The sequence below is a fragment of the Puma concolor genome, chromosome A1, assembly GCF_028749965.1.
Source record: "Puma concolor isolate L17-30 chromosome A1, mPumCon1.1.hap2, whole genome shotgun sequence".
In the NCBI taxonomy this organism is placed as follows: Eukaryota; Metazoa; Chordata; class Mammalia; order Carnivora; family Felidae; genus Puma; species Puma concolor.
The window spans coordinates 17,845,161-17,868,738 of NC_141667.1; the positions used below are offsets into that span (position 1 = coordinate 17,845,161).

The window sequence follows — 23,578 nt, forward strand, 5'->3', positions numbered from 1 at the left end:
AACTTCAAATGCAACCTAGGTTGGCTGACAGTAAAAAGATAAAGATATATCAGGCAAATATTGATTTTAAACATCCAGGCAAGGCTATGTTAATATCAAATCAGCAACATAATTTTTTTAAATTGAAAAGTAAAGTTTTGTTTCTAAATATTTTAGAACGCATTGTCATTCACAAAAATAACATGGTTTTCAATATGATAAAAGAAGTATCATTAGTTTGACGTAGCCATGATTATTTTTTAACAGTGTTAATGTTTATAAACATTGTCTACTACCTTCCTTCTGAAAAGACTTCATAACGTCCCTTTCCAATTCTACCTTACTTGAGGAAACTGAAATAAATTTATATTTATATGCAAAACAAAAATACACAGAAAAACATGCCAGTTATTATTCTATACTAAAAGAAAATCTCTTTGAAGCAGCTGTCTTTGATAATGAAAGAAAGCACTTCCTTGCATTATGTTAATCATGTAAATGAAGGTGCTTCAGCTCCATTGCAGAAGAAAAGGAAGAACCTTTCCCTCAAACAGTGGGAGCAGACCAACTGCTTAAGCCCAGAAACATGGCAGACTTTAGCAGGGAAAGATATTCAACATCAACCCCAGTCTACCTCAGTGAAAGTGTGAAAACCTTTGGTAGGGGACTGGTTCATCTTCGTTTAGGATGAACTGGCAGGGAAAGATAATGAAGGAACAGATAAATAAGGAGTGGCTGAGGGGCACCTGGGTGGCGCAGTCGGTTAAGCGTCCGACCTCAGCCAGGTCACGATCTCGCGGTCCATGAGTTTGAGCCCCGTGTCAGGCTCTGGGCTGATGGCTCAGAGCCTGGAGCCTGTTTCCGATTCTGTGTCTCCCTCTCTCTCTGCCCCTCCCCCGTTCATGCTCTGTCTCTCTCTGTCCCAAAAATAAATAAACGTTGAAAAAAAAAAAAATTAAAAAAAAAAAAAAAAAAAAAAAAGGAGTGGCTGAGTTTTCCAATTTATAATTTTGGCTGTGTCATGTGAAAGTGGAGAAAGGTTTGTAGAAACATGGCTCTGTGGTAGGAGAGTGGTGGAAAACATGCTTCAATTCATAGCTATTCTGTTAGAGCATAATAACGCTTTTAAAGAGATTTATATTATTTAGTGTTTGTATTATTTGTTATTACATATATGTTTATACATATATATAAGGGTAGGGACTGGACAGAGTCTATGTTTTTAAACACTGTGTATATATGTACTTTAAAATTATACATAATATTTTAAAATTTCTATTAACCCTCTTATGGTTTGGAATATGTATGAACATACATGGCTTGATGTATGCACGAACAGACTCACATTATATTTTTTAAATTTAAGACTAAAAATTAGGCATTACTGAAACTCTCAGAGAGTTTGTAAAAGTCATAATATGGCATTTATCAGACTAGAGCCATGGGAAAAAATTACAAGCAAATAGACACCAATCACAAATTAATTGGTAACATTGGAATGGTATAGCACTCATCCCATAGGTCGACACAGATTAAAAATATACATATTTCTAAGATGTGAAAATAAGCTCAACCCCTTTCCTTCTTTCAGCAGCATATTCTTTAACCAGAATATGTAGATAATGCTGTTGAGCACACAAATATTATTTTTTATAACCTGATGATAATTATTTTTATTGCTGTAATTTTGATTCTGGCATATTGATCGGCAACAAAATACCTACTTAACTACACAGGTTAGCTAATCAAGAACACTTAGAATATTTGCTTAGATTATTGAGACTCCTCTCCCTCCTGTTCTTGAAGTCAAAAGTAGATGTTACCTATTTCTTCTGTGTGTCTGAACATGTGTCCTTTGTTTCCCCATCTTCCCTCCCCTGAGTAGTGTGTGTGTGTGTTGTGTTGTATATCTAAATTAGTGTTGAATCATTATTCAGAAATGAGGACCACTAATTGCCAGTCCATTCTGCTTTATCACACTGGGTGGGAAAATACATGGCGGCGCAGTACCGAGTTAGTGTAACTTTATTAGTAAATTAAATGATCTGCAAGATATAATAATGGTAATGTCCATAAGCTAAAATTCAGATGTTAGACTACATTCTGGAACTCTTTATGCTGCTTATAACTGTCAGAGCATTTGCTTTATTGTCGTAAAACAAGAGATTTTACTACTGGAGTAAGAAAGGATGCATTTCTGAAAGAGGGAGAGATAAACTATTAATTGAATTGACTCTTGGCCTGTCTTAGTAGTTTTTATTCTCTAGGTACTATTTGGTTATGATTGTGAGCAAAGAGTTTACCTTGTATTCAATGCAAACAGGATAATATCAGGAATTTATAAAATACAGAAGGAAGTTATATGAGTGACGTGGTCTGATTTGTTTGGAAGAAGTACTTGTCCCAGAAGACAATGCAATCCACGTTATTGGGTAGGTGGTTATGTAATGTGTTTCCTTGTGATATTCATATCCAAGAACTTTACTGGCAGATAGGATGGCTGAGGAGTTAATTATTCTGTTTTTATTATTTTCAGGTATTACATTAGATGTTTACACATTAATTTCTTTAATCCATACAGAGCCTGGTAATGTATGTCCATTTTACAATGAGAAAATAGTTGCTTGCCAATATCAACTCACTTGCCTATGGTCATTCAGGTGGAAATTAGTGGAGATAGTGTTGTCTTAATGAAACACCAATCTCTTTTCACATAAAATAGAGGTTTCAAAAATGAGTTCTAAAATAAAATTAATCAGAAAAATGACAAATGGTCCAAAATATAAAATGTACTGCATATACAAATAAGCAAAGATTTCACTCTCCAGGAATGCAGGAACGTTATTTGGACTATAACTCCCATGAAAATAACCAAAATTACTTGTCACAATACATTTTAAAACACTTTTTAAAAACCTTGAGAGTTTATATGATTTAGTAAATTATGGGGCCAAATTAGGAGAAAAAAGAGGAATCCTAACAGATATGGATATTATGTTTCCAGCAGCAAATTTCTACAAATATAAATATTTATTTGAAAATCTCACAGTGAATGAGAAAGAAACACACGCCCAAATCTAACGTATGTTAGAAGTCTAGAAGAGTTGTCTTCCAAGAGACTAATATCACCAAAGCCTACACTCTCAGAGTAAAATGACCTAGATGTCATCCAGTCCCATCCTGGATCTCACAGCCTGAGTTTGTGTGACCCAGCCAATCTAAAGACTTGAACACTGCGTAAGGTAGAGCCACTCGTGCAGTGACCAGGTAGAAGCAATTTCGACTTTAAATGTTTGTAATGATAATTTCAATCTAATCTTACAATATTCTCATAGAATACAATACAAGACATAATAAGCTAGAACCAACAGAACCAATATAAAACCAAATAAACCCACAAAGACTGAGTATTGAACAATATTAGATGATAAGTATTTTACTGCTAAAAAAATTTAGAAAGCACTTAAAATAATTACAGAGAAACAACTACGTTTATAGGTGTGAGCTTTCCTTTCAGTGCTCGGTATACAAGTCTTCTTAAAGTGGGGGCATCTCCATCCTTCATACTTGCCACCATGTTCAGCATCGTGTTCTTACTGATCTCTAATGCTTGGAAGCACCTATTTTGCAACTCATAATTTAGATCGCTAAACTGAGTGCTTTCTTCTAAAAGCAAAGACTTCAGACAAACATTTCCCATGAATAGGAGGCAAGATCATCTGTAATAAATTTCCTGACCAACTCTTACGGTATGAACAAAATTCCATTACTTCTACTTCTGATTTGGGGGTTATTTTGGGGTCTAAACAAAAGTAACAATTGCATAAAGTCTTCATTTTTGCCAGTAAAGGATATGGATTACTCACCTTTACAGGGATTAACTTTTTTACATAGTATTTTTATATAATATTTACTGATTGGTTGATTGATTGATTGATTGACTTTCTTATTTTTTTATTCACTTATCTGTCTGTCTACCTGCCTACCTATGTACTTGTTATTTATTAGAATTTAGATACACTAAAATGCAGCAAACTTAAGTGTTCATTTTCTTGACTTTTCACAAATGTATGCATTCATTTAACCAATATCCCAAACAATGTAGACATCATTGCTTCATCTCAGAAGGTTTATACAGTTTTAGGGACTAGAATACATAGTCCTTCATAAATATTCCATGTAAATTTGATTAAAATGTCATCACAGGTTTGTGTTCAGTGTTCTATAAATGAAAATAGACTGCATTGAATGATAGCAGTGAAACCTTCCATTTGTATATATTATTGAAATTTTAGGGTTAAAATCTCTGATTATAAGTAAATGTTTTCCTATGTCTCCATTTAGTTCTGTCAGTTTTTACTCCATGCATTTTGAAGCTCTGTAACTAGGTGTATGTACATTCATGAGGAATTTGCACTTCGTATATCTCATTTTAATTCTGATAATTCATCTTGTTTTGAATATTTTGTCTGGTGTTAAAAAGCCACATCAGCTTTATTATGCTTATTGTTTTCATAGTATATCTTTCTTCATTTCATTTTTTAGCCTATTTTTATCTCTATATCTAAAGTGCATTCATAGTAGACAGCACATAGTTTAATCTTTCTTATATAGCCTGCAGATTACTGCCTCTTAATTTTAGGGTGCTATGCATTGAATTATTTACTCCTAAAAGAATATGTAGAGATTCTAACCCTCATTACTTTAGGATATGGCCTTATTTGGAGGAAAGATCTTTACAGAGGTAATTGAGTTAAAATGAGGTCATTAGGATCCCTATCTAATATGATGGGTGTACTTATAAAAAGGAAAACTTTGGGGGCACCTGGGTGGTTGAATCAGTTAAGTGGCTAACATGTGAGCATGAAGTTAGCCATCTATAAGCCAAGGAAGGAGAGAAGTCTAGACCAGATTGTGCCTCGGTCTGCCAAAGAAACCGAAACCTTGATTTTAGACTTCTAGCCTTGAGAAATGTGAGACAATAACTTTGTTTTTTAAGCTACTGAGTTTGTGGTACGTGGCTACAGTTGCCTTAGTAAACTGACCCAAGCATTTACTACATTTATATTTAATCACCAATGTGAATGTGTTTAAGTCTACCATGTGATTATTTGTTTACTGTCTGTTTGAGGCATTTATTTATTTATTTATTTATTTATTTCCAGTTGTTGTTGCTCCTTTTTCTTTCCTTTCCAGTTTTACCATAGGCTAAATGGATATTTTTGATTATTTTTTAGTTTATTTTAGCCTTTTTGTGTATATTGCTGTTTGAGGTTCTTGGATGTTTACATTGAAATTTTTAGTCAAAAATTGTAAGCATTGGTAATTATTTATTCAAATATATTGCTTTGTCCCCATTCTATCTCTCATCTTTCGTGGACTCCAATTATACATATGTTTAATGGTTTGATATTATCCATGTTAGTTTCTTATTTATCTCAACAATTTTTCCCTTTGATTTCAGAGTGTGTAATTTCACAGACTCTGAATTCAATGTTATTTGTAGTTTTCCTAGTAGCTGCAATTTGATATTAAGCCCTGCCTATGAATTATTAATTCATATTATTATTCATATTATTATTAATTCATATATTATTGCACTTGTTATTTCCAGAATGTCTATTTTCATAATTTACTATTTGCTATTCTATCATCATGACCATCTTTTCCATCGGTCTCAAAATATATTTATAATAGATATCTATCTATTCATTTTAACACCTGAGTCATCATGATGTCTAATATTATTGACTTTTTTCTTGGATTATTGATCACATTTTTCTGCTTCTTTGAATAAATTATATTTGTTTTTATTTCATGCTGAAAGTTTTAAATAAACCACTGTAGAAAATCTGTATATTATCTTCTTACAAAAAGACTTAAGATAATCCGTTGAGGGTAGTTAAACTACTGGCAAATGTTTTTGAATTTGTCAGTCCTAGTTTAACTCTTTTTTAAGAAAAGTCTCTTTCATTTTTGTTCTTAGACTTAGGGTAGGGGCATCTGGGTGGCTCAGCTGGTTAAGCACCCAACTTCGGCTCAAGTCATGATCTTGCAGTGCCGGAGTTCCAGCCCCGTGTCAGGCTCTGTGCTAACTCAGATTTGGTGTTTGTGCTGACTGCTTTCAGATTCTGTGTCTCCCTCTCTCTCTCTGCCCCCACCTCTTAAAATAAATAAACATTAAAATATTTTTTTTAAACACATAGGGCACAGCCTTTATTGAAGGACACATGATTGTGCTCCTAAAAATGCATAGCCTTTCTGGTGTCTCGTGTAAGTGTCTGAGATGTTCAATGAAATCTTCCCTGTGACTAGTCAGTAACTTCAACTTCTCCCTGCCTTGTGTTACCATTGCTATCTCGGCCCTGCAGCCCCCCAGACACTGATTCTGTTTCGGCACAGATCAGCCCTTGGTGAAAACCCAGGCTAAAACCTCACTCTGGCTTTTGCAGTGTTTCTTTGCCCTTCTCCTTACTTCCCCACACTAATTCCAACCACTTCAGCAGGTCTCAAATTGCAGTCACTTGAGCAGCTCCAGGCTGTAATCTCTGTCTTGGCTTATTATTCTTAGACTCCACGTAGTGTCATGGTAGCAAAAGTGCCCCAATCAGAATTCAGCTAAATGTAGGCTTATTTCATGGCTTTCCCTTCTCTCAAGGTTGACAAGTTTATATTTTTTGTCACATACATAAAAACTATTGCGTCGTATATGTTGTTCAGTTTTATCATGTTTATGGTGAAAATCCAAGCCTAAGACCAACAATTCTATTGTGGCCCAAACCAGAAGTCCCTCTGACATAACCTTTATTCTTCAAAAATTCCTTCCTCTTTGGTCTGCTAGTACAACATTTCCATGCTTCTTATGGTTATATTTTATAAGCATTGCATTCTGTTATTTCAGTGGTGTTTTGGAACAAAGAAGAAATAAATGTGTTTGTTCAGTCTATTTTCATGAATTTGAACCAAAAGACATTGTTTTTAACATCCAGTAGACATATTTATGCACAGTATTTCCTGATATTTTATACAAATTGTATGTTATTTCCTATGTTCTGCGTCACTATTCATATATTTTTGGATGAGTGGTTTTTAAAATATATAAATACTGAAAGGAGATGTTTTTTGGAAACATCCTTATGTGATTCGCTAAGAACAATTACAAAGATGAAGAGAGAAAAGTAATCAAAGGCTCTTACCTGCTCCAAATCAAAAACCCCATAGAAAAAGCTGCTGAAGGAAAGGAGGAGTCAGTGACTAGTATTTATTGAAACCCTTCTCAGGTTTGGTGTTTTGGTTTTGTTTGGTTGTTTTTTGTTTACAAATGGTATCTCTTTCCATCCTTATAAAAACAGTGCTCCCCATCTGAGCTTTACCAAAAGGAAACACTTATCTAAATATTCCCCCATAGTTTAGCAAAGCTTGAATCCAGACCTTTGGTACTCCAAAGCCTATTTTGTTTTCGCTATAATATTCTGCCTTTCTGCAATTAAGACGATTATTTCTTTCCAGTGTTCAGTGAACACTCTTTCAACTTCCTTTTTTTCAGTTGTACTAGTTCTTTTTAAGATACTTTCCATAAGCCATCCTCTTGAGAAGTAAATGTATGCACGGAAAAAATAATCTTGAAAAGTCCTTTCTCCTGCTATTTAACAAATAAAAGAATCTTATTATCATAAGAAAACATTCAAAACTGTTTAATAGCTGTCCCACATTTAAAATCTCTAAACCTGCTTCTGTTATAAGGAATTAACATAGGAAGACAGTGTTCTTGGTGATATGCCATAAGGATCTGTTATGGTTCAGGTGACACATAAATCCTATTTTAAAAAATACAAAAGAGAATCTCTATACATTGTATTTAAGCAACCTTTGGTACAAAGCTAAGATCTGCTAGAAAATGAATGCATAATCCCCTTTATTAGTTTAGGTATATACCGGATTATTTTTTAAAAGAACCAGGGACATGGAATATAGTTAGCAAAATTTAAACGACCTTTTAAAATTCTAGAATATCCATTCTGAATAACTGAGTAGAAATAAAAAATAATGAAAGATAACCCCGTTTAAATACTAACTGCATATATTTGACAGTAGAAATATAAACATAATCGTATGGGTGAGTTGCTTCTCATTCGGCCTTTAGCTAAAAAGGGACTTAGTACCAGTTATAAAAAGTATTACTTCTATGAAGATGACACATTCTTTCAGATGGCAATTATATTTTTTTAAGAGATTTGAGAAAATGGAAGTGTGTTTTCTCCTTTTATAGTGAAGTTTCTACTAAATTCTTGTGATAACAATGTTTTCAGTATATATCATTTCACTGTCAAACAAAATGTCCTTGATTAAACACATGGAAAAAGAGAAGAAAAAGGCATGAAACAAAACCTCTCCATATTCAGGCTGCCACCAATTGCTTTCTTGTCTAATTTGAATTGTGCAGTAGCTAATCATATTTTGGCACTTTCTTGCCATCAAAGCATTTCATGAAATTATCCCATTACAATGTTTTTCTCAGAGGCAAAATTAACACAGACGACAATTCAATTGACATGTTTCTTCTTCTAGTACTGTTGCCAACTAAATTGTACCATATTTTCATATTCATTTTTGCTAATTATTTGTAAAATTGTAGCCATGAATTTTTTTTTTTCTACAAGTTTCAGTTTCTTGGTCAGGACTGAAAATAGTGCCAACCTTGATGAACTCACTGGGACCTTACTTTCTGAGAAAGTCTCCTGTAACACTTACTGGGCAACAGCCGTTAGTACTGGATGTTGTGTTTACATTTGCTTCCAGTAAATTTCAGTGAGGCAAAGAACTTAACAAAACCTGAGAAATCATATAAAGAAGGAATGGTTCAACCCAATCTAGAGGTTATTCTCTTCGACCTTCTTAGTTTCATTTTAAAATTTTTCTTTTAATTAAAAAAAATATACATATATATGGTTACATAATGGAGAGAAGAATTACTTCTGCAGGGAAATAAAAAAAATACTATATTGTGAAACTTTAATATTTGGAGACAGTGCGTAAGTGACTAGAATCAAGTCAAACCATTTCTTTTAGCACAAACTAAATGGGACTTGCTTCTAGTCTTCATTTTACCTATGGTCCTGCCATTTCTTTCTTTCTTTCTTTCTTTCTTTCTTTCTTTCTTTCTTTCTTTCTTTCTTTCTTTCTTTCTTTCTTTCTTTTCTTTCTTTCTTTCTTTCTTTCTTTCTTTCTTTCTTTCTTTCTTTTCTTTCTTTCTTCTTTCTTTCTTTCTTTCTTTCTTTCTTTCTTAATTTTTATTTCTTTTTGAGGAGGCATTTTCTTGTTTATTTTTAATGTTTTATTTATTTTTGACAGGAGAGAGACAGAGCATGAGCAGGGGAGGGGCAGAGAGAGAGAGGGAAACACGGAATTCAAAGCAGGCTCCAGGCTCTGAGCTGTCAGTACAGAGCCCGACGTGGGGCTTGAACTCACAGACCTCGAGATCATGACCTAAGCTGAAGCAGTCGTGTGCCAACCGACTGAGCCACCCAGGCGCCCCTTGAGGAGGCATTTTCTAAGGTAAACACTCTTCTTTCTCATACATTTATTTAAAATTTTAACCTTAACTCCCTCTGATACACCATCCACTATTTCATGGCTCAACAAACTTGTTGTAAGGAACCAGAAAGTAAATATTTTAGTCTTTGCAGGTCATATGGTTTTTGGCCAGCACTGTCACTGTGGTGTGAAATGGCACCGACAATATGTAAATGAAGTGTGACTGCATTCCACTAAAACAGCTGATGTGCCAGACTAGCCCATAGAACATAGTTTGCTGCCCCTTCACTGGAGCGTTGGAAAGAAACTTTCTGAGGGCAGGAGTTTTGTCTGTTTTCCTCATTGTTCTAACCCCTGTACCTAAAAGTGTACATAATGGGTACATAATGGGTACATAAAGTGTACATAATGGGTAATCCCTAAATATTTAAATCTGTTGCACACATACCTAGAATAGAACATTTGGCAAAATACAATTTTATATGACTTGGTAAACACTTGGATCCTGTAGAAATAAGACCTTTCCTGGGTAATTATCTGGCTTGATGATGAATTACTGTGCCGGTGATCGGCAGAGCGGATTCATGTTTCTAATTGACTCAGGTGCCACACTTGATTTTCATTGCGAATGTGGTTAAAATAAACCAATTTCCTGGCTAATTCCTGCATAGACTTTCATAGAGTGACATGAGCTTCACTGTGTGAATTGCTTGCAGTTGTCACATTGAGTTATTTGCAGACATAGATTTCAAGTCCTTCATCATGTTTGGGTTAAAGATCTCATTAACTTCCTGGTCCTGCCATTTTGTCTGTCTTTGAGCCTGTTCTCTTGATGGAATATTTTCACCTTGATCAATGCGCAGAATCCATCCATGTCTGGTTGCTTGAATTTATTTTCCTTAATGCTACGCTGAGTTTATACCCATCTTCAGACCTCAATGCTTTGCACAATGGAAAGCAGACACAAAAATCAGTTTGGAAAATGTAGCTGATACCTATGTGGAATACCCAGTCCAAGCCATTGAACCTCCGAGAACTCCTAATGCCGGCATGGTTTTATATAGGTGTCACCGTGCTCCCGTGATCACTTATCATAAAGCAAGAGACAATTGGGCCAAGATTCCCTCTTGCCTGCTTTTGTGTAGAAAAAAATAAATAGAATAGAGCAAATAAGAAAAGAAAGAAACAGAAAAAAAAAACAGTCCTGCAGCTGGAAGGCAACTTTAAAGAAAAATGATGTTCATAGCTATCCTGCCAGTAGCTGGCAAAGCAGTTTTTATAAAACATATTTAATGTTTACAACCACTTGGAGGCTGGGGAAAGAGTAATACTTTAAAAATATGTTTAATGTTTTGAACCACTCAGTGGCCAAGAAGCAACTCCTGCTAACATATATTTAATGCTTAGAGTCATTTGGTGGTTAGGAAAAAAAGGAACTTCTTGTTAATTTTTAACATTTATTGCTGATCAGTGGCTGCTACAGCAACTATCAATGCAGCATGGTTTATGTTTAGGGAGTCACTGGGCTGCTACTAAAACAATTCATACACTTCTCTCAAGGCCACACAAAAACTGTCAATAGCATTACCTTTGCAATTGTACCGCTAATAAAAACATAGGAATCAAACGGAGGAATAAAATGCTCCCTGAACACACAGTCGTAACATCCTATGGCCCTGAAAATAGTTCTGCCATGCTGTGCCCTGTGGACACTTCGCTGCTGACACCAGAGGGATCGCCAGGCCTTGCTCAATTTCATCAAATGTGTTACAGCAGCTCGGCAGATTGGAAAGCACAAGTGTAATGTGATAATTGGTGTTTCTTACAAATCAACATCTTGTCTCCACAGATTAAGACAAAAGACTACTCTACACTTAAGAAAATGTAAATCGGGATAGAAAAACTATTAGGCTTTTAAACAGACTTGGTATATAGCTTGTAGCAAAAATGATAGTAAATATTGAGCGCATGTGTCAGAGGGGGGCACTACCTGAAAAAAATGGGGGAGGGATAATTAGCTAGGACTGCTACACGTTACACATTCTCCTGCTCGTTTCCTGAGAATGATCATCAAATTATTAACAGGATCCGTCCCTGTACATTGATTGTGTTTGTCCAGGCGTTGTAGCGAATGTTACATGTAAGTTCTCTCTTTTACTACTTGCAGTAACTCTGGGAATTAGGTCTTTTTATTCCTCATTTGCAGGTAATGACACCAAAGCACAATGAGGACAAACAACCTGAGCAAGCACTCACAGCCATGGAAAGAGTGGAGCAGGAATTTGTACTCTTAAGTTTAACACCCACATGTTGCAATAGAATGTGTTACAACAGAGTTTTGTCCTCTGTCTCTCTGTAGATATGCATATAAATATATATATGACATGCCTTCTAATATATATATATATATATACAGAAATATATATAAATAAATATATATTTATTTTCATATATATATATATATACACATATTTCTTTTTTTTAAACATTTCTTTATTTTTGAGAGACAGAGAGAGACAGAGCATGTGCTTGGGAGTGGCAGAGATAGCGGGAGACACAGAATCCGAAGGAGGCTCGAGGCTCTGAGCTATCAGCACGGAGCCCAAAGTGAGGCTCGAACCCACAAACCGCATTAGATCATGACCTGAACCCATGAGATGCTTAATGACTGAGCCACCCCCCCAAAAATATATATACATATATTTTATTGAATATAAGAATTGAAAATTTTTCCAATGTGGAAAAGGAATTTAAAAAACAGTATTTTCGCAAACATGGCTTATCAACTACTTCCTAGGTCACATTTGGCCTCTCATAGCAAAATTTGGACTCAGCTGAGTGAATTATGAAGGAAATTAAAATCAAATGAATGACCCTTCATTTAAACACAGTTTAATGCGTATGGGAAATACAACCCAGAGATAATCACTTCTAGAAACATGTTAAGTTCCTTTAAGAATCAAAGGGAGCCCTTGCTCTTTGCTTATCTTCTAGAATAATTCAGTCTTAAGGCCTAGCTAGGGTGAGCAGAGAGATTTTTGTACTGGCAGGGATATCGGGGTGGAAGAATTGGACAAAAGCTGCAATAGACCTGAACAAGGTATTGAAACTCGAGCAGAGTGAGAAAGGTGTCCACGCAGAGAGCCGCTGGCATGAAGAAGGCATGTTATATGTGGGAAATATGGCCTGGTATGGGAATTTGAAGTCCTGGTGAGATGCACAAAACCTCCACGGTGGGGTAGAGAAGGTAGTGGAAACAGCCAGTGCAGATCTTCAAAGTCAAAGTGGAGTCACTGGAGAATCTGCAAGGTGTTGGGAGGCTGAGTGGCAATGAAAGATTCGGGGCCTACAGGGGGCTTGATCAAAGAACAAAATACATGTATCAAGGATAACAACAGCCAGATTTCTCACTCTTGCAAAAGAGAGCTGTAAGTTATTAGAGGGTTAAAAAAATGAAATAAATCATGGTGTTAGATTAGAATAAGAAGTATTGGTATAAAATCAAGGTTCTCAATATATTTAGAATGATACAGAAATAAATATTTTGTACATATATGCATATAGATATATTCTTTAGCTGTACCCACTGAGAGGGCCTGGGAGCAATGATTTTTCTAATAGCAAAGAACACACATGACAACCGGATTTGGGCTTCTAAATATTACTCTCTATGAGCATGGGGGGAAAGCTTCTTGGAGAAGTCACTCTTCCCAGAGCTGAGGAAGGAAAATTGAAGACAAGTCCCACATATATTTTTGGGCCAGAAAGGAAGGGAATATTCAAATAATTAAAAGGTAATGTTGAAAAGACACAAATATCAGCTTAAAGTGTCTTCGCGTTTACTTTACATTTCAGTGCATTACATTTTAACATTGCAATATTAAAATCAATAATGGTGCTAATACATCGGAACGAATTTAATACAGTAAGAAAGACCTCGAGACCACACTGACATAAACTAATCGATGGATCATTTGAAAGTGCGATGAGGACAAGGTTATCTTTCTGGTTTCAAAATATCTCTCAACAAAATATGTAATAATTACAAAAAGATAAAGAGTGACATTACAGTAGAATCATCGTCTAACGTAGATAGCCTCTAAGATGGACCTCAGTTATGCCTGCCTCCCACATTCACACCTCTGGCTAATTCCTTTCCCTGGAGAGTAAAACGGGCTTTTATCAAGCAGATCCTAAAAAAAATAAAATAAAATATAGCAGAAGAGACAGGAGACCAATTCTAAGACAACAGCCACGTGACTGGGCTTGGAAGTACATCCCCCATTCAGGTGAATCTTCAGAAAAACCATATTCCTTGCCGCCACTTTGACCCTAAATCCACAAGACACTTTGATGCAGAGACATCCAGCTAAGCTGAACCCAAATTCATGACCCAGATAAACCAAGAGATAATACATACTTTCAGGCTCAAACCTCTAAATCCAGGGGTAATTTGTTATACAGTAGTAGATAATAGCAATTTTGTACACGGTAGTGGGATGTGTTATAACAAACACTTAAAATGGGGTAATTGTTTACAGTTAGGCAGTGGGCTTTGAGGAGGAGGTCGGTATAAAATGCCTCAAACACACCCTCTATTGAACGTTGGACTTGGGAGGTGCTGCATGTGAGGCTTGCAGGAAAATGAGAATATTATATGGGAAACTAGAGGGTCACTGCATAGCAGCTAAGACAGAAAACTTTTGCAGCAAAACTGTTCCCTGCATTTATGTAACAACAGAAATGGACCCAGTGACTTTTAAACAAAAGGGATCCAGGTCTTGCTGGTTTTGAAGGTTACTAGTCTTCTCAGATGGCAAATGATGCTAAAATTAAGAAATGATCTCTAAGCAAAAATCAAATCCAGGGCACATAGGAAAGCCATGGAGTGACTGTAAAACTTTTTGTTAAGATCTTAGATAGATCAAGGATGGTCCGTTGGCTTACTGTCTAGTCAGACAAATCTCCCCTCCTTAGAGATTAATGGGTAAGTATGACTCAAAGATCCTTTCTAGCTAACAATAAGGATTCTAATTCATGTAAAGACTTTGTCACTCAGGCACCTCAGTAGGGTCCAAGGTAGAGAGAATTTTTCTTGAAGAGACTTTTTGTCTAATTCAGTGAGCCCCCAAAAGATTCAAGGGATACCCATACTACTGACAAAATAGAGTTCTGCATGTAGATACATCAAAAGTGTGAACTGAAGAAAAAGAGTCAAAGACTGTACAATAAGATTAAGCCTTTGAACCCTTTGAATTCTATTGGCAGGAAGCCAGCCAAGAGAGCTGCGTATTTGCAAATCTGGCTACATTTCACGAGAAAGGAAGGCCAGCTCAGAAGATAGAGCCAAAAGCTGAGGTGGTATAAGTGAGCGCCACGGACAGATATTGTCGGGCCTTGAACCTAATCAAAGAGCTTTTACTATTTACCAGCTAGACTTCAGGAATTTGATGGGCGAGTAACACCTTTCTTTTGTTCATTTTCCTTCTTTTTAAGAAAATTTTATTTATTTATTTTGAGAGAAAGAGAGAGCACAGGGAAGGGGCAGAGGGGGGGGGGGTGGAGAGAGAATCCCAGCAGGGTCCACACTCAGCCCAAAGGGGGTCCATGTCAAGACCATGAAATCATGACCTGAGCTGAAATCCAGAGTTGGATGCTTAACCGACTGAGCCACCCAGGCACCCCATTTTCTTTTTTTTGAAACAGAAATGTCTATAGAAATATTTTCATGCTTATCTCACCATTGTGTGTTAGGTGTGGGGATGGGGCTAAATAACTGGTTTCTCTAGCATCACAAGTCTTCAGATCAAGGAGAAATGAATGTAAGGAACCTCATTTATGCTTGCACTTGATTCTATGATGAGTTTCTGGACTTTGAGCTCATGCAATGAGGGGAAAAGATTTTGGGGTCCTAAAAAGGTCTGAGTATATACTGCATAATACAACAACATGAATCAGTGGGGTCCAGAGGGTAAACTGTGGTAGGCATTCTGTAAGAGGGCCTTCAATGATCCCAGCTTCTTTGTATTCATTCTCTTGGGTAATCCCATTTCCAGAATGTGCATTGGACTTACTTCTAACAATTGGAATATGGCAGAAATGATAGCATATCACTTTAAATATTAGTTATAAATATAGACCGTGGCTTTGATCAGAGATGTCCTTCTCTCTAGCTCTCTCACATAGCTCTTCCTGAGGCCAGGCAGTTGCTGTGTTGTGAGGTAGCCCTGGAGAAAGGTCTACCTAGCAAGAGCCTGAAGTCCACCAATCGCCACATGAGTAAGTTTGGAAGCAAATTCCTACCTCCTCCCAATTAAGCCATTAGATCCATCCGTGGCCCCAGCCAAAAGCTTGGTTACAACCTCAAGGAAGACCTTGAGCCGAAGGTACCCACCCAAGTCACTTCTGGATATCCATGCTTCTGTGAGATAATAAGTGTTTGTTGTTTCATACTGATAAGTTTCCAGCTAATGTTTATGTTGGCTGATCACACTGCATAGCTAATACACAACATTAATCAAATAATAAAAATTAACATTATTAGTAATGAGACAAATCAAAACCCTGTTCTATCTGACGGGATGCAACAAGAATACAGCATCATGTCTGTGATGTACTTAACAAAGAAGCATATCCTGAATTTGTACATGAGGAAACATTAGGCAAACCCAATATGAAGGACATTCTAAATAATAACTGGCCAGAAATCCTCAAACATGTCCCTAAATCAAGAAAGAGTAAGGAATTGCTCCAGATTGAAGGAAACTAAAGAGATATGGCATTGGAATACAATATGGGATTTTCATCTTGAAAGTTTTGTTATTTGGGGAACCTGGGTGTCTCAGTTGGTAAAGTTTCTGACACTTGATTTCTGCTCAAGCAGGTCATGATCTCATGGTTTGTGAGTTTGAGCCACATGTCCAGCTCCACTCTGGCAGTATGAAACTTGCTTGGGATTCTCTTTCTCCCTCATTCTCTCTGCCCCTCCCCCATTTAGACACACTCTCTCCTGCTTTCCCTCTCTCTTTCACTCTCAAAACAAATAAACTTAAAAAAAAAGAGAAAGTTTTGTTATGTAAGATATTGAAACAACTTAGGAAGCTTGAATGGGGCCTAAAGATCACATTGCAATAATGCATTAATGTTAATTTCCTGATTTTAATAATCACATTTTAGTTATACATGGAGAATGTCTTTATTCATAGAAAATAGCTAACATTCTGTCTCCAACTTTCTGACAAAAATTCTGCTTATTGGGCACAGAGACTAATGATAGTTTACTCCTACTTAGGACTATTCTCTGTGGCCATGGATGACTCATACGGTAAAATAATATATTTGCTTTATCATTTCTTGATAAAAGAAACTATGGAGATTTATATGTTTCTAAATTATAATAATGGTATAATAAATTAATATTAGGGATAGGCCCCTTTTTCACTATTTCCTTCTCGGTGTTGGACTGTTTAAGTATGGCCATGTACAAAATATTCTGTTTAAAGGCCTTCAAAAACCTCCACCAAAAATTCCATCATAGCACATATCTCCAAACTTCACGTAAAACAAAATAAAGTTCATAGGAAAAAAAAAAGAGTACATGTTAATTTTTAAATAAGCCAGCAGTGTAATTCTCTTTAGATGTACCTTGTTTTGGTTATACTTATACTAATTTTTTTTTAAGTCACTGAATAAGAAATACTATTCCTTAGATTTTGTTTTAAGCAGGGTCTCCTATTCTCAGGTATAAAATAAAAAATAAAATAAAATAAAATAAAATAAAATAAAAGAAAATAAAATAAAATAAAATAAAATAAAATAAAAAATAAAATAAAATGAAATGAATAAAACAATCATCCCAAAGTCTTAACCAGCTCATCCAAGATTGAAAGCTAAATGTAAGTCCCAAAGACATTTTAGAATCCAGAAAAGGGTATAACTGATTGCAATCAACTTTGTTTCTGAAGAGTCCGAGAGTCATACTTACTTTCTGATATTGGAGTTAATTTTTTATATAAAAATGAAGATCGAATAGTAAACAATACTGCACAAAATTCCTGTAATGGTTACATACTAAAACAGGGAATACAAATCTTGAGTTGGATCACCTGGCCGCTGACTACTGCTCAGGAAACGGCTGATCGTACTGCATAAATTATGATTCACAATTGGCATTTATCAAACGTGTCATAGAGACCGGGTTATGAATAACTCAATCAGCTGCCTCAAGATGGCTTGGCTTAGCTCAGGCAGAGGATGATGATACAAGTATGAATAAGGGTTTAAAGATGTTACACCTGTCAGCTCTCTAGGAAAAGTTACTTAAACTGCATACCATACCCATGCATGACCACTGGTATTACAGAAGAACGTTACTGTAATTCATTGTTACTCTAGTGATCTTAAAGAATTAAGACCACATTCATAACATCCAAATCTGTCTCCAAGGAGAAAGTCTGAGTTGGGGAATATCTGGATCATTAAGTAATTTCCTTGGGTCAGAGTAAAAGCACTTTATCTGCGAATATTACTTCCGTGGCATACTGGATGGAGCACAAGTTGGTAACAAAGTGACCTTTCTCTTAAGCAATTAATATATTCACTAGAATTTTCTTCAACTTTCAGGAACCAAATATATTCTCTAGTCTGACAAGTCTTAAATATTAATTTTGCTCTGATATCTCTGCTCACCTCGCTCACCACCACTCCCCTTTGCATAGTTACAGTCTCTGTAATTTTCACTTGAGTTCATTTCCACTCCATGTTTAATTGTTCATCATATTTTCTGATGCACAATCTATGATTGCTAATGACATTTGTATAATAAGTTGTTTTGATGTGCCAATATTTCTTGATCATCTGTATTACAAAATAAGCTATTTTACTGTATCTATTTTTAAACTGGTTGATTCTTCTCCAACACTGTAATAACAACATTGCCTGTTATCGGGAAAGGACAATTATTTCCTAGAGAATATTCAAACACAGATTTGTAAAACTGACAGCAAGATTTGCTGTGACAATAGTTATTCTGTCTTAACAAATCATGGTGAACTCCATTTGGTGTTGAACAAAAATAATTTTGATATCCCAAGGAAAATGACGCAGAAGCAGGAATTTGCCAGAAGGGAGGCGGTTAAAGAAAATAGAACGAAGAGTTATCACAAGTGATTTACAACAGTGACCATTTCCATGTGGTAAGAAGGTGTGCTTGCGGATTGAGCCCCAGAGATCTAGGAACATAGCTGTGACATCTGGATGGATGCGCGGAAATTTCTCCTTAGCTTTGGGTTGGTCATGTAAAAGCAGAAACAGCAAATGCCACAAGCCCAACTGGGTCTCTTATGTTGTTTTGTTATGTGTATAGACAGGATTGTGGGGAATGGCAAAAGCAGTATGTGGTAGATACTTAATTTCTAATATTTAATTCATAAGTGTTGTTTAAACTTCTTAGCGAATCTTTGAAAACAGCATATTATGTAAATGTAGTCCAATAATACCTGGGTGAACCCATAGCATTCAGTGTGGTGTCACCTTCAAAAGAAATACTCCTTTATTATTGTTAAAAAAAAAATGAAAACAGGAGGGTGTGTTGAAATTCAGTTTAAGAATTTACTGGAATTTCTTGAATAAACAATGAGAAACTTCAGTAATGTCATACGGCAAACCATTTTTAAAAACCCATTCTTCCCTAGATCTTTCTGATACCTCAAGGCAGTACAGCAAATTGTGTCTCACCCCAATACTGGAAAAGCTGGGACCACTTTGTTTTGTCACTTACCTACCCTGATTTTCCAGATTTATTTCTCTCTTCAGGTTCCAGGTGTGAACTTCTTTATATAAAGTTCAGACTCTGCAGTCCTTCCCTTTATCCAAATTGGCACAACAAAAGAACTAATTACCTGTCTAATAAGACAGAATTTTCTAATAATGTAGAGGGATGTGTATGTTTGCTTTAAGGATGTTGTTTCTACAGGGGCGCCTGGGTGGCTCAATCAGCAACTTTGGCTCAGGTCATGATCTCACAGTTTGTGGGTTCGAGCCCCATGTAGGCCTCTGTGCTGCCTGCTTTCGATTTCTATGTCTCCCTTTCTCTCTCTGCCCCTCCCTCCATCAAAAAATAAATAAACATTAAAAAAAAATTTTTAAAAAGGGATGTTGTTTCTATAATAGTCACTGAGAGTCATAAATTCTTATAAATATGTCAAATTCACACGAAGTAAGCCCTGGGTTAAACCACTTAGGAACAAAAAAAAAAAAAAAAACATTGTCTTCTTAAAAACCTTACTTTTGCTCAAAATAGTACCTAAGTTTTTTTTCTCTCCCAGTAATATCCCAATTTTCAGGGACACTTTCTAATAAAATCTACTTCTTCTCGATTGTACTTCTAAATCTCTAGCAATCAGCACTATATAAAAGCAACAGCTCAAAAATGTAGCAAAAACTGAATAACAGATTTGCAGCCCTGTGGTTGCACACTAATATTTAAAATGGGATGGTTGTAGGGCCAGCAGAAGCCTTCTGAGGAATGTCAGACAGGAAACTTAGCAATGGCTCCCCACAAGAGTTTCAAGTTGTAACCTGGGAGCGGTGGGTAGCTTTATCTTACTAATGTGCTAGACACGAGAAGTTACTTTGAAATAGAATAAGGGATTGGCAGTGGTGACTGAGGAATAAAAGTTATTTAAAATAGTCATTAAAACCATAATCCTTAATTCATTGACCTCAAAAATACATTATCTTAGAACTTCTGAATTTAGCTTGATATTGAAATGTGAATTTATATTCTATAAATTAATACCATGAATTTATATACACGGTAGCTGAATTGTAAATTTCTTCTAATGAGTTCACGATAATACTTGCTTCCTGGTTTGATGATGTAACTACTATGGGTTACTTGTAGTCAAAACAAAACAGTATCATCCTTCTGGAATCTCCATCTATAGCACGCTCCTTTCTGGACCACTCCAGACAAATATAGAACACATGCTTTGGATGATTTACTGTGAACCATGAATTACTATCTGCTATTTGGTAGGTACGGTAGGTACCTGTGTAGGCATCTGGAATTGCAATGATAATGAATTTTAGTACAAAGTGAGTTTTGTACTTAATTACAAGGAATTCTTTGAGCTCAGGTGAATGCAAAGACTGGAAAATAGGGTAAATGCTATATATCCTACATGTTTATGAATCTATTTATATATTTAGATGGAGCCAGAAAAAAATGGGAAAAATGAAAATAATTGCATCCTTTACAGGGGAGGAATAATCTTCTGGCTTACAAATAAGATGTTTACACCAAACTGCAAAAAATAAATGTTGAAAAGGCCTCATAGCATCTGACAAAATTTCGATTTGCCTACTCACCCACAGGAGACATTTCTGGGACACTAGCAACGTAAGGTCCATCCAAGAACTTTGGCTCATTATCATTAATGTCCTGTACTTTGATGATGAATTCCGATTCAGGCTCCAGGGGCTTCCTGGTTTCTATGTCCACAGCCTGAGCACGAAGTGTGTAGAAAGGTTTCTCTTCTCTATCCAGGCTCCTTATTGCATGAATGTCCCCTGTAGTTTCATCAATGGTAAAAACAGTGCCCGCGCCGTCTCCTGAGAGGGTGTATTTAACAGTGCCCTCTCCTTTATCTAAGTCAGAATGGAGCTTTTGGGGGGAGAAAGAGAGACAGAGACAGAGACAGAAAACACCATTAAAGGGATGGCCCTGTGTTAAAAATACTTGCGGCATAACTTTTCATCAGAAAAGTTAAAGAAATATCTTATGGTTCTTTTTTCATTTTCATCTCCTTCTTTCTTTCCTCCCTCCCTCCCTCCCTCCTTTCCTTCCTTCCTTCCTTCCTTCCTTCCTTCCTTCCTTCCTTCCTTCCAACTCTTTGATTATAAACATTTTAAATACACACAAAAAATTAGAAAAATGCATGGTAAATATTTATATATACATGTATATATCCCAGAGATTCCATCATTTACCTTTTAATCCACAGTTGACCCATTAATTATGCAGGGGTTAGAGTGGCCTACCCCTGTAGCAGTTGAACATATGTGTATGACTTTTAACACCCACAACACTTAACTACTAATAGTCTACTGTAGACCAGAGCCTTACCAACAACAAAAATAAGTGTATTAACACATATTTTCTACGTTTATGTATTATATACTGTATTCTTACAATAAAGTGAGGTAGAGAAAAGAAAACATTATTAAGAAAACACAAGGAAGAGAAAATACATTTACAACATTATACTGTATTTATCTATACTATAAGTTTATGTATTCGTGAAAAAAATACATGTGAGGTTTAACCTCCATAAAGTTCAAATCCGTGTTTTTCAAGGATCAACTGTATTTGATCATCATTGTGCCTTCTTATTTGAAAGCAGAGGAGAGTTTTGGCACACCAGATGGTTACAGTTATGTGTAGTAGAGTATCTCATTTTAACAGACTGATTTTCAATGAGTTATTCAGTATTACTCAGCTAAATGTTGGATGGGATCACTGATTATCTTTTCAGATTTGCAGACAAATAGCTTGCTCTAATTCCTTCTATATATTTGAAATCTTGTAATGTAGAAAAGTTTTGAACCGCTGATAATTTCTTCAACACATGTACAATTCACTCTATTATAGTATGTAACAAGATACACATAAATAACAGGGGAGGACTAAAAAGACGATACATTTTCATTGCAACACTTTAAGTCAATGTTTTTCAAACTGGAGTCCAAGAGTTGATAGAAGAGGAACATAGACTTGGAGATCTATAAATTATCCAATAATGTATACATACAATGTAAGTATTACATTATTTATACTTCCCTAAGAATATGCATACTCATATATATATTTATAAGTAACATACTCACTATTTAAGTTATACAGCATGTATATTCTTATAAATACCATTTTTTTTATTCAGATGGTGATCTAAAATGTTTTAGCCTATGCCTAATCATTTGTATAAGGCCATCTGATTTCAGAGTCCACATTTTTAGATTTAAGAGTTCATTCCAGGAGCACCTGGGAGGCTTGGTGGGTTGAGCATCTGACTCTTGATTTCAGCCCAGGTCATGATCCCAGGGTTTTGGGATCAAGCCTATCATCGGGCTCAGTGTTGAGCATGGAGCCTGCTTTAGAGTCTCTCCTCCTCTGCCCTGCTCCCCACTTGTGCTCTCTCTCTCTCTTTCTCTAAAATAAAATAAAATATAAAAAAATAAATAAAAGCTCATTTCAGTCAATGGATCAACCAAAGGAAAAACATTCTTTTAGTGTTCACAGTCATTTGGACTGTGCCTCAAAATTTGCCTACAAGCCCACCATTCTTGCAAAATTTGGGGAAGAATGAGTTCTGTTTTTTTTTAATGTTTCAAACCCCACAAAAAAGGTTTGAAATACCTTAAATCATATAAATATCCTTTTGCAAATAAGCTCTGTGTATTAGTATTAGTAAAATCAAAACATACACAAAATAAAGATCACAGTGGCTATATCTTTGCTCTTAAACTCAACATTCTGGTTTTAAGTTCAATAAAATAGCATCATCTTTCCAATTTAATGTTATTAAAATTAATGCATTCATTCTGTGAATTTGTATTTATTTCAAAATTTTCTCTGAAAATATACTTGTATAATAACATATGCAAAGGATTGATACCTGGACAAGTGTTACAATTGAAGTAATGGAAAATAGAAAGAGAGCACATGATTTGAGTTTTTTCAAGTTTCTGTATATTTTACTCAAGTCTAAGGAAAATTGTGATAAATGACAGGAGGAAGACTTTTTCCTCCTAATTTTTTACAAACTCTTATGAAGCAGAGGAAATTTCAAGTGTAAAATCAAGCTGTAGATAAATGTACTTTGAACTTGGGAATTTCAAATTACATATTTCACCCATACTATGAAAGATATTCAACACAGTGGGTATTGCTTTCTCTTTTAAATGTATCCAAAGATATGAGCCGGGCAAAAGCTCAATGCAAAAGCAAAGACTCTATAAACTACATCCATTTTGCCAATGGCTCCAAAGAATATGTGGCAATATT

At 35.6% G+C, this 23,578-nt stretch overlaps 1 protein-coding gene across 5 annotated transcripts in view; it reads right to left on the reverse strand.

Moving 5' to 3' along the window:
* Positions 1 to 23,578, reverse strand: part of CDH12 (cadherin 12) — a 1,063,313-nt gene that overhangs the window by 178,824 nt on the left and 860,911 nt on the right. For all 5 annotated transcript variants that reach the window (XM_086676372.1, XM_086676368.1, XM_025924779.2 and 2 more), the window contains one exon: positions 20,884 to 21,178. In XM_086676372.1, the coding sequence (XP_086532498.1) occupies positions 20,884 to 21,178 (295 nt within the window). The remainder of the gene's footprint in view (positions 1 to 20,883; positions 21,179 to 23,578) is intronic.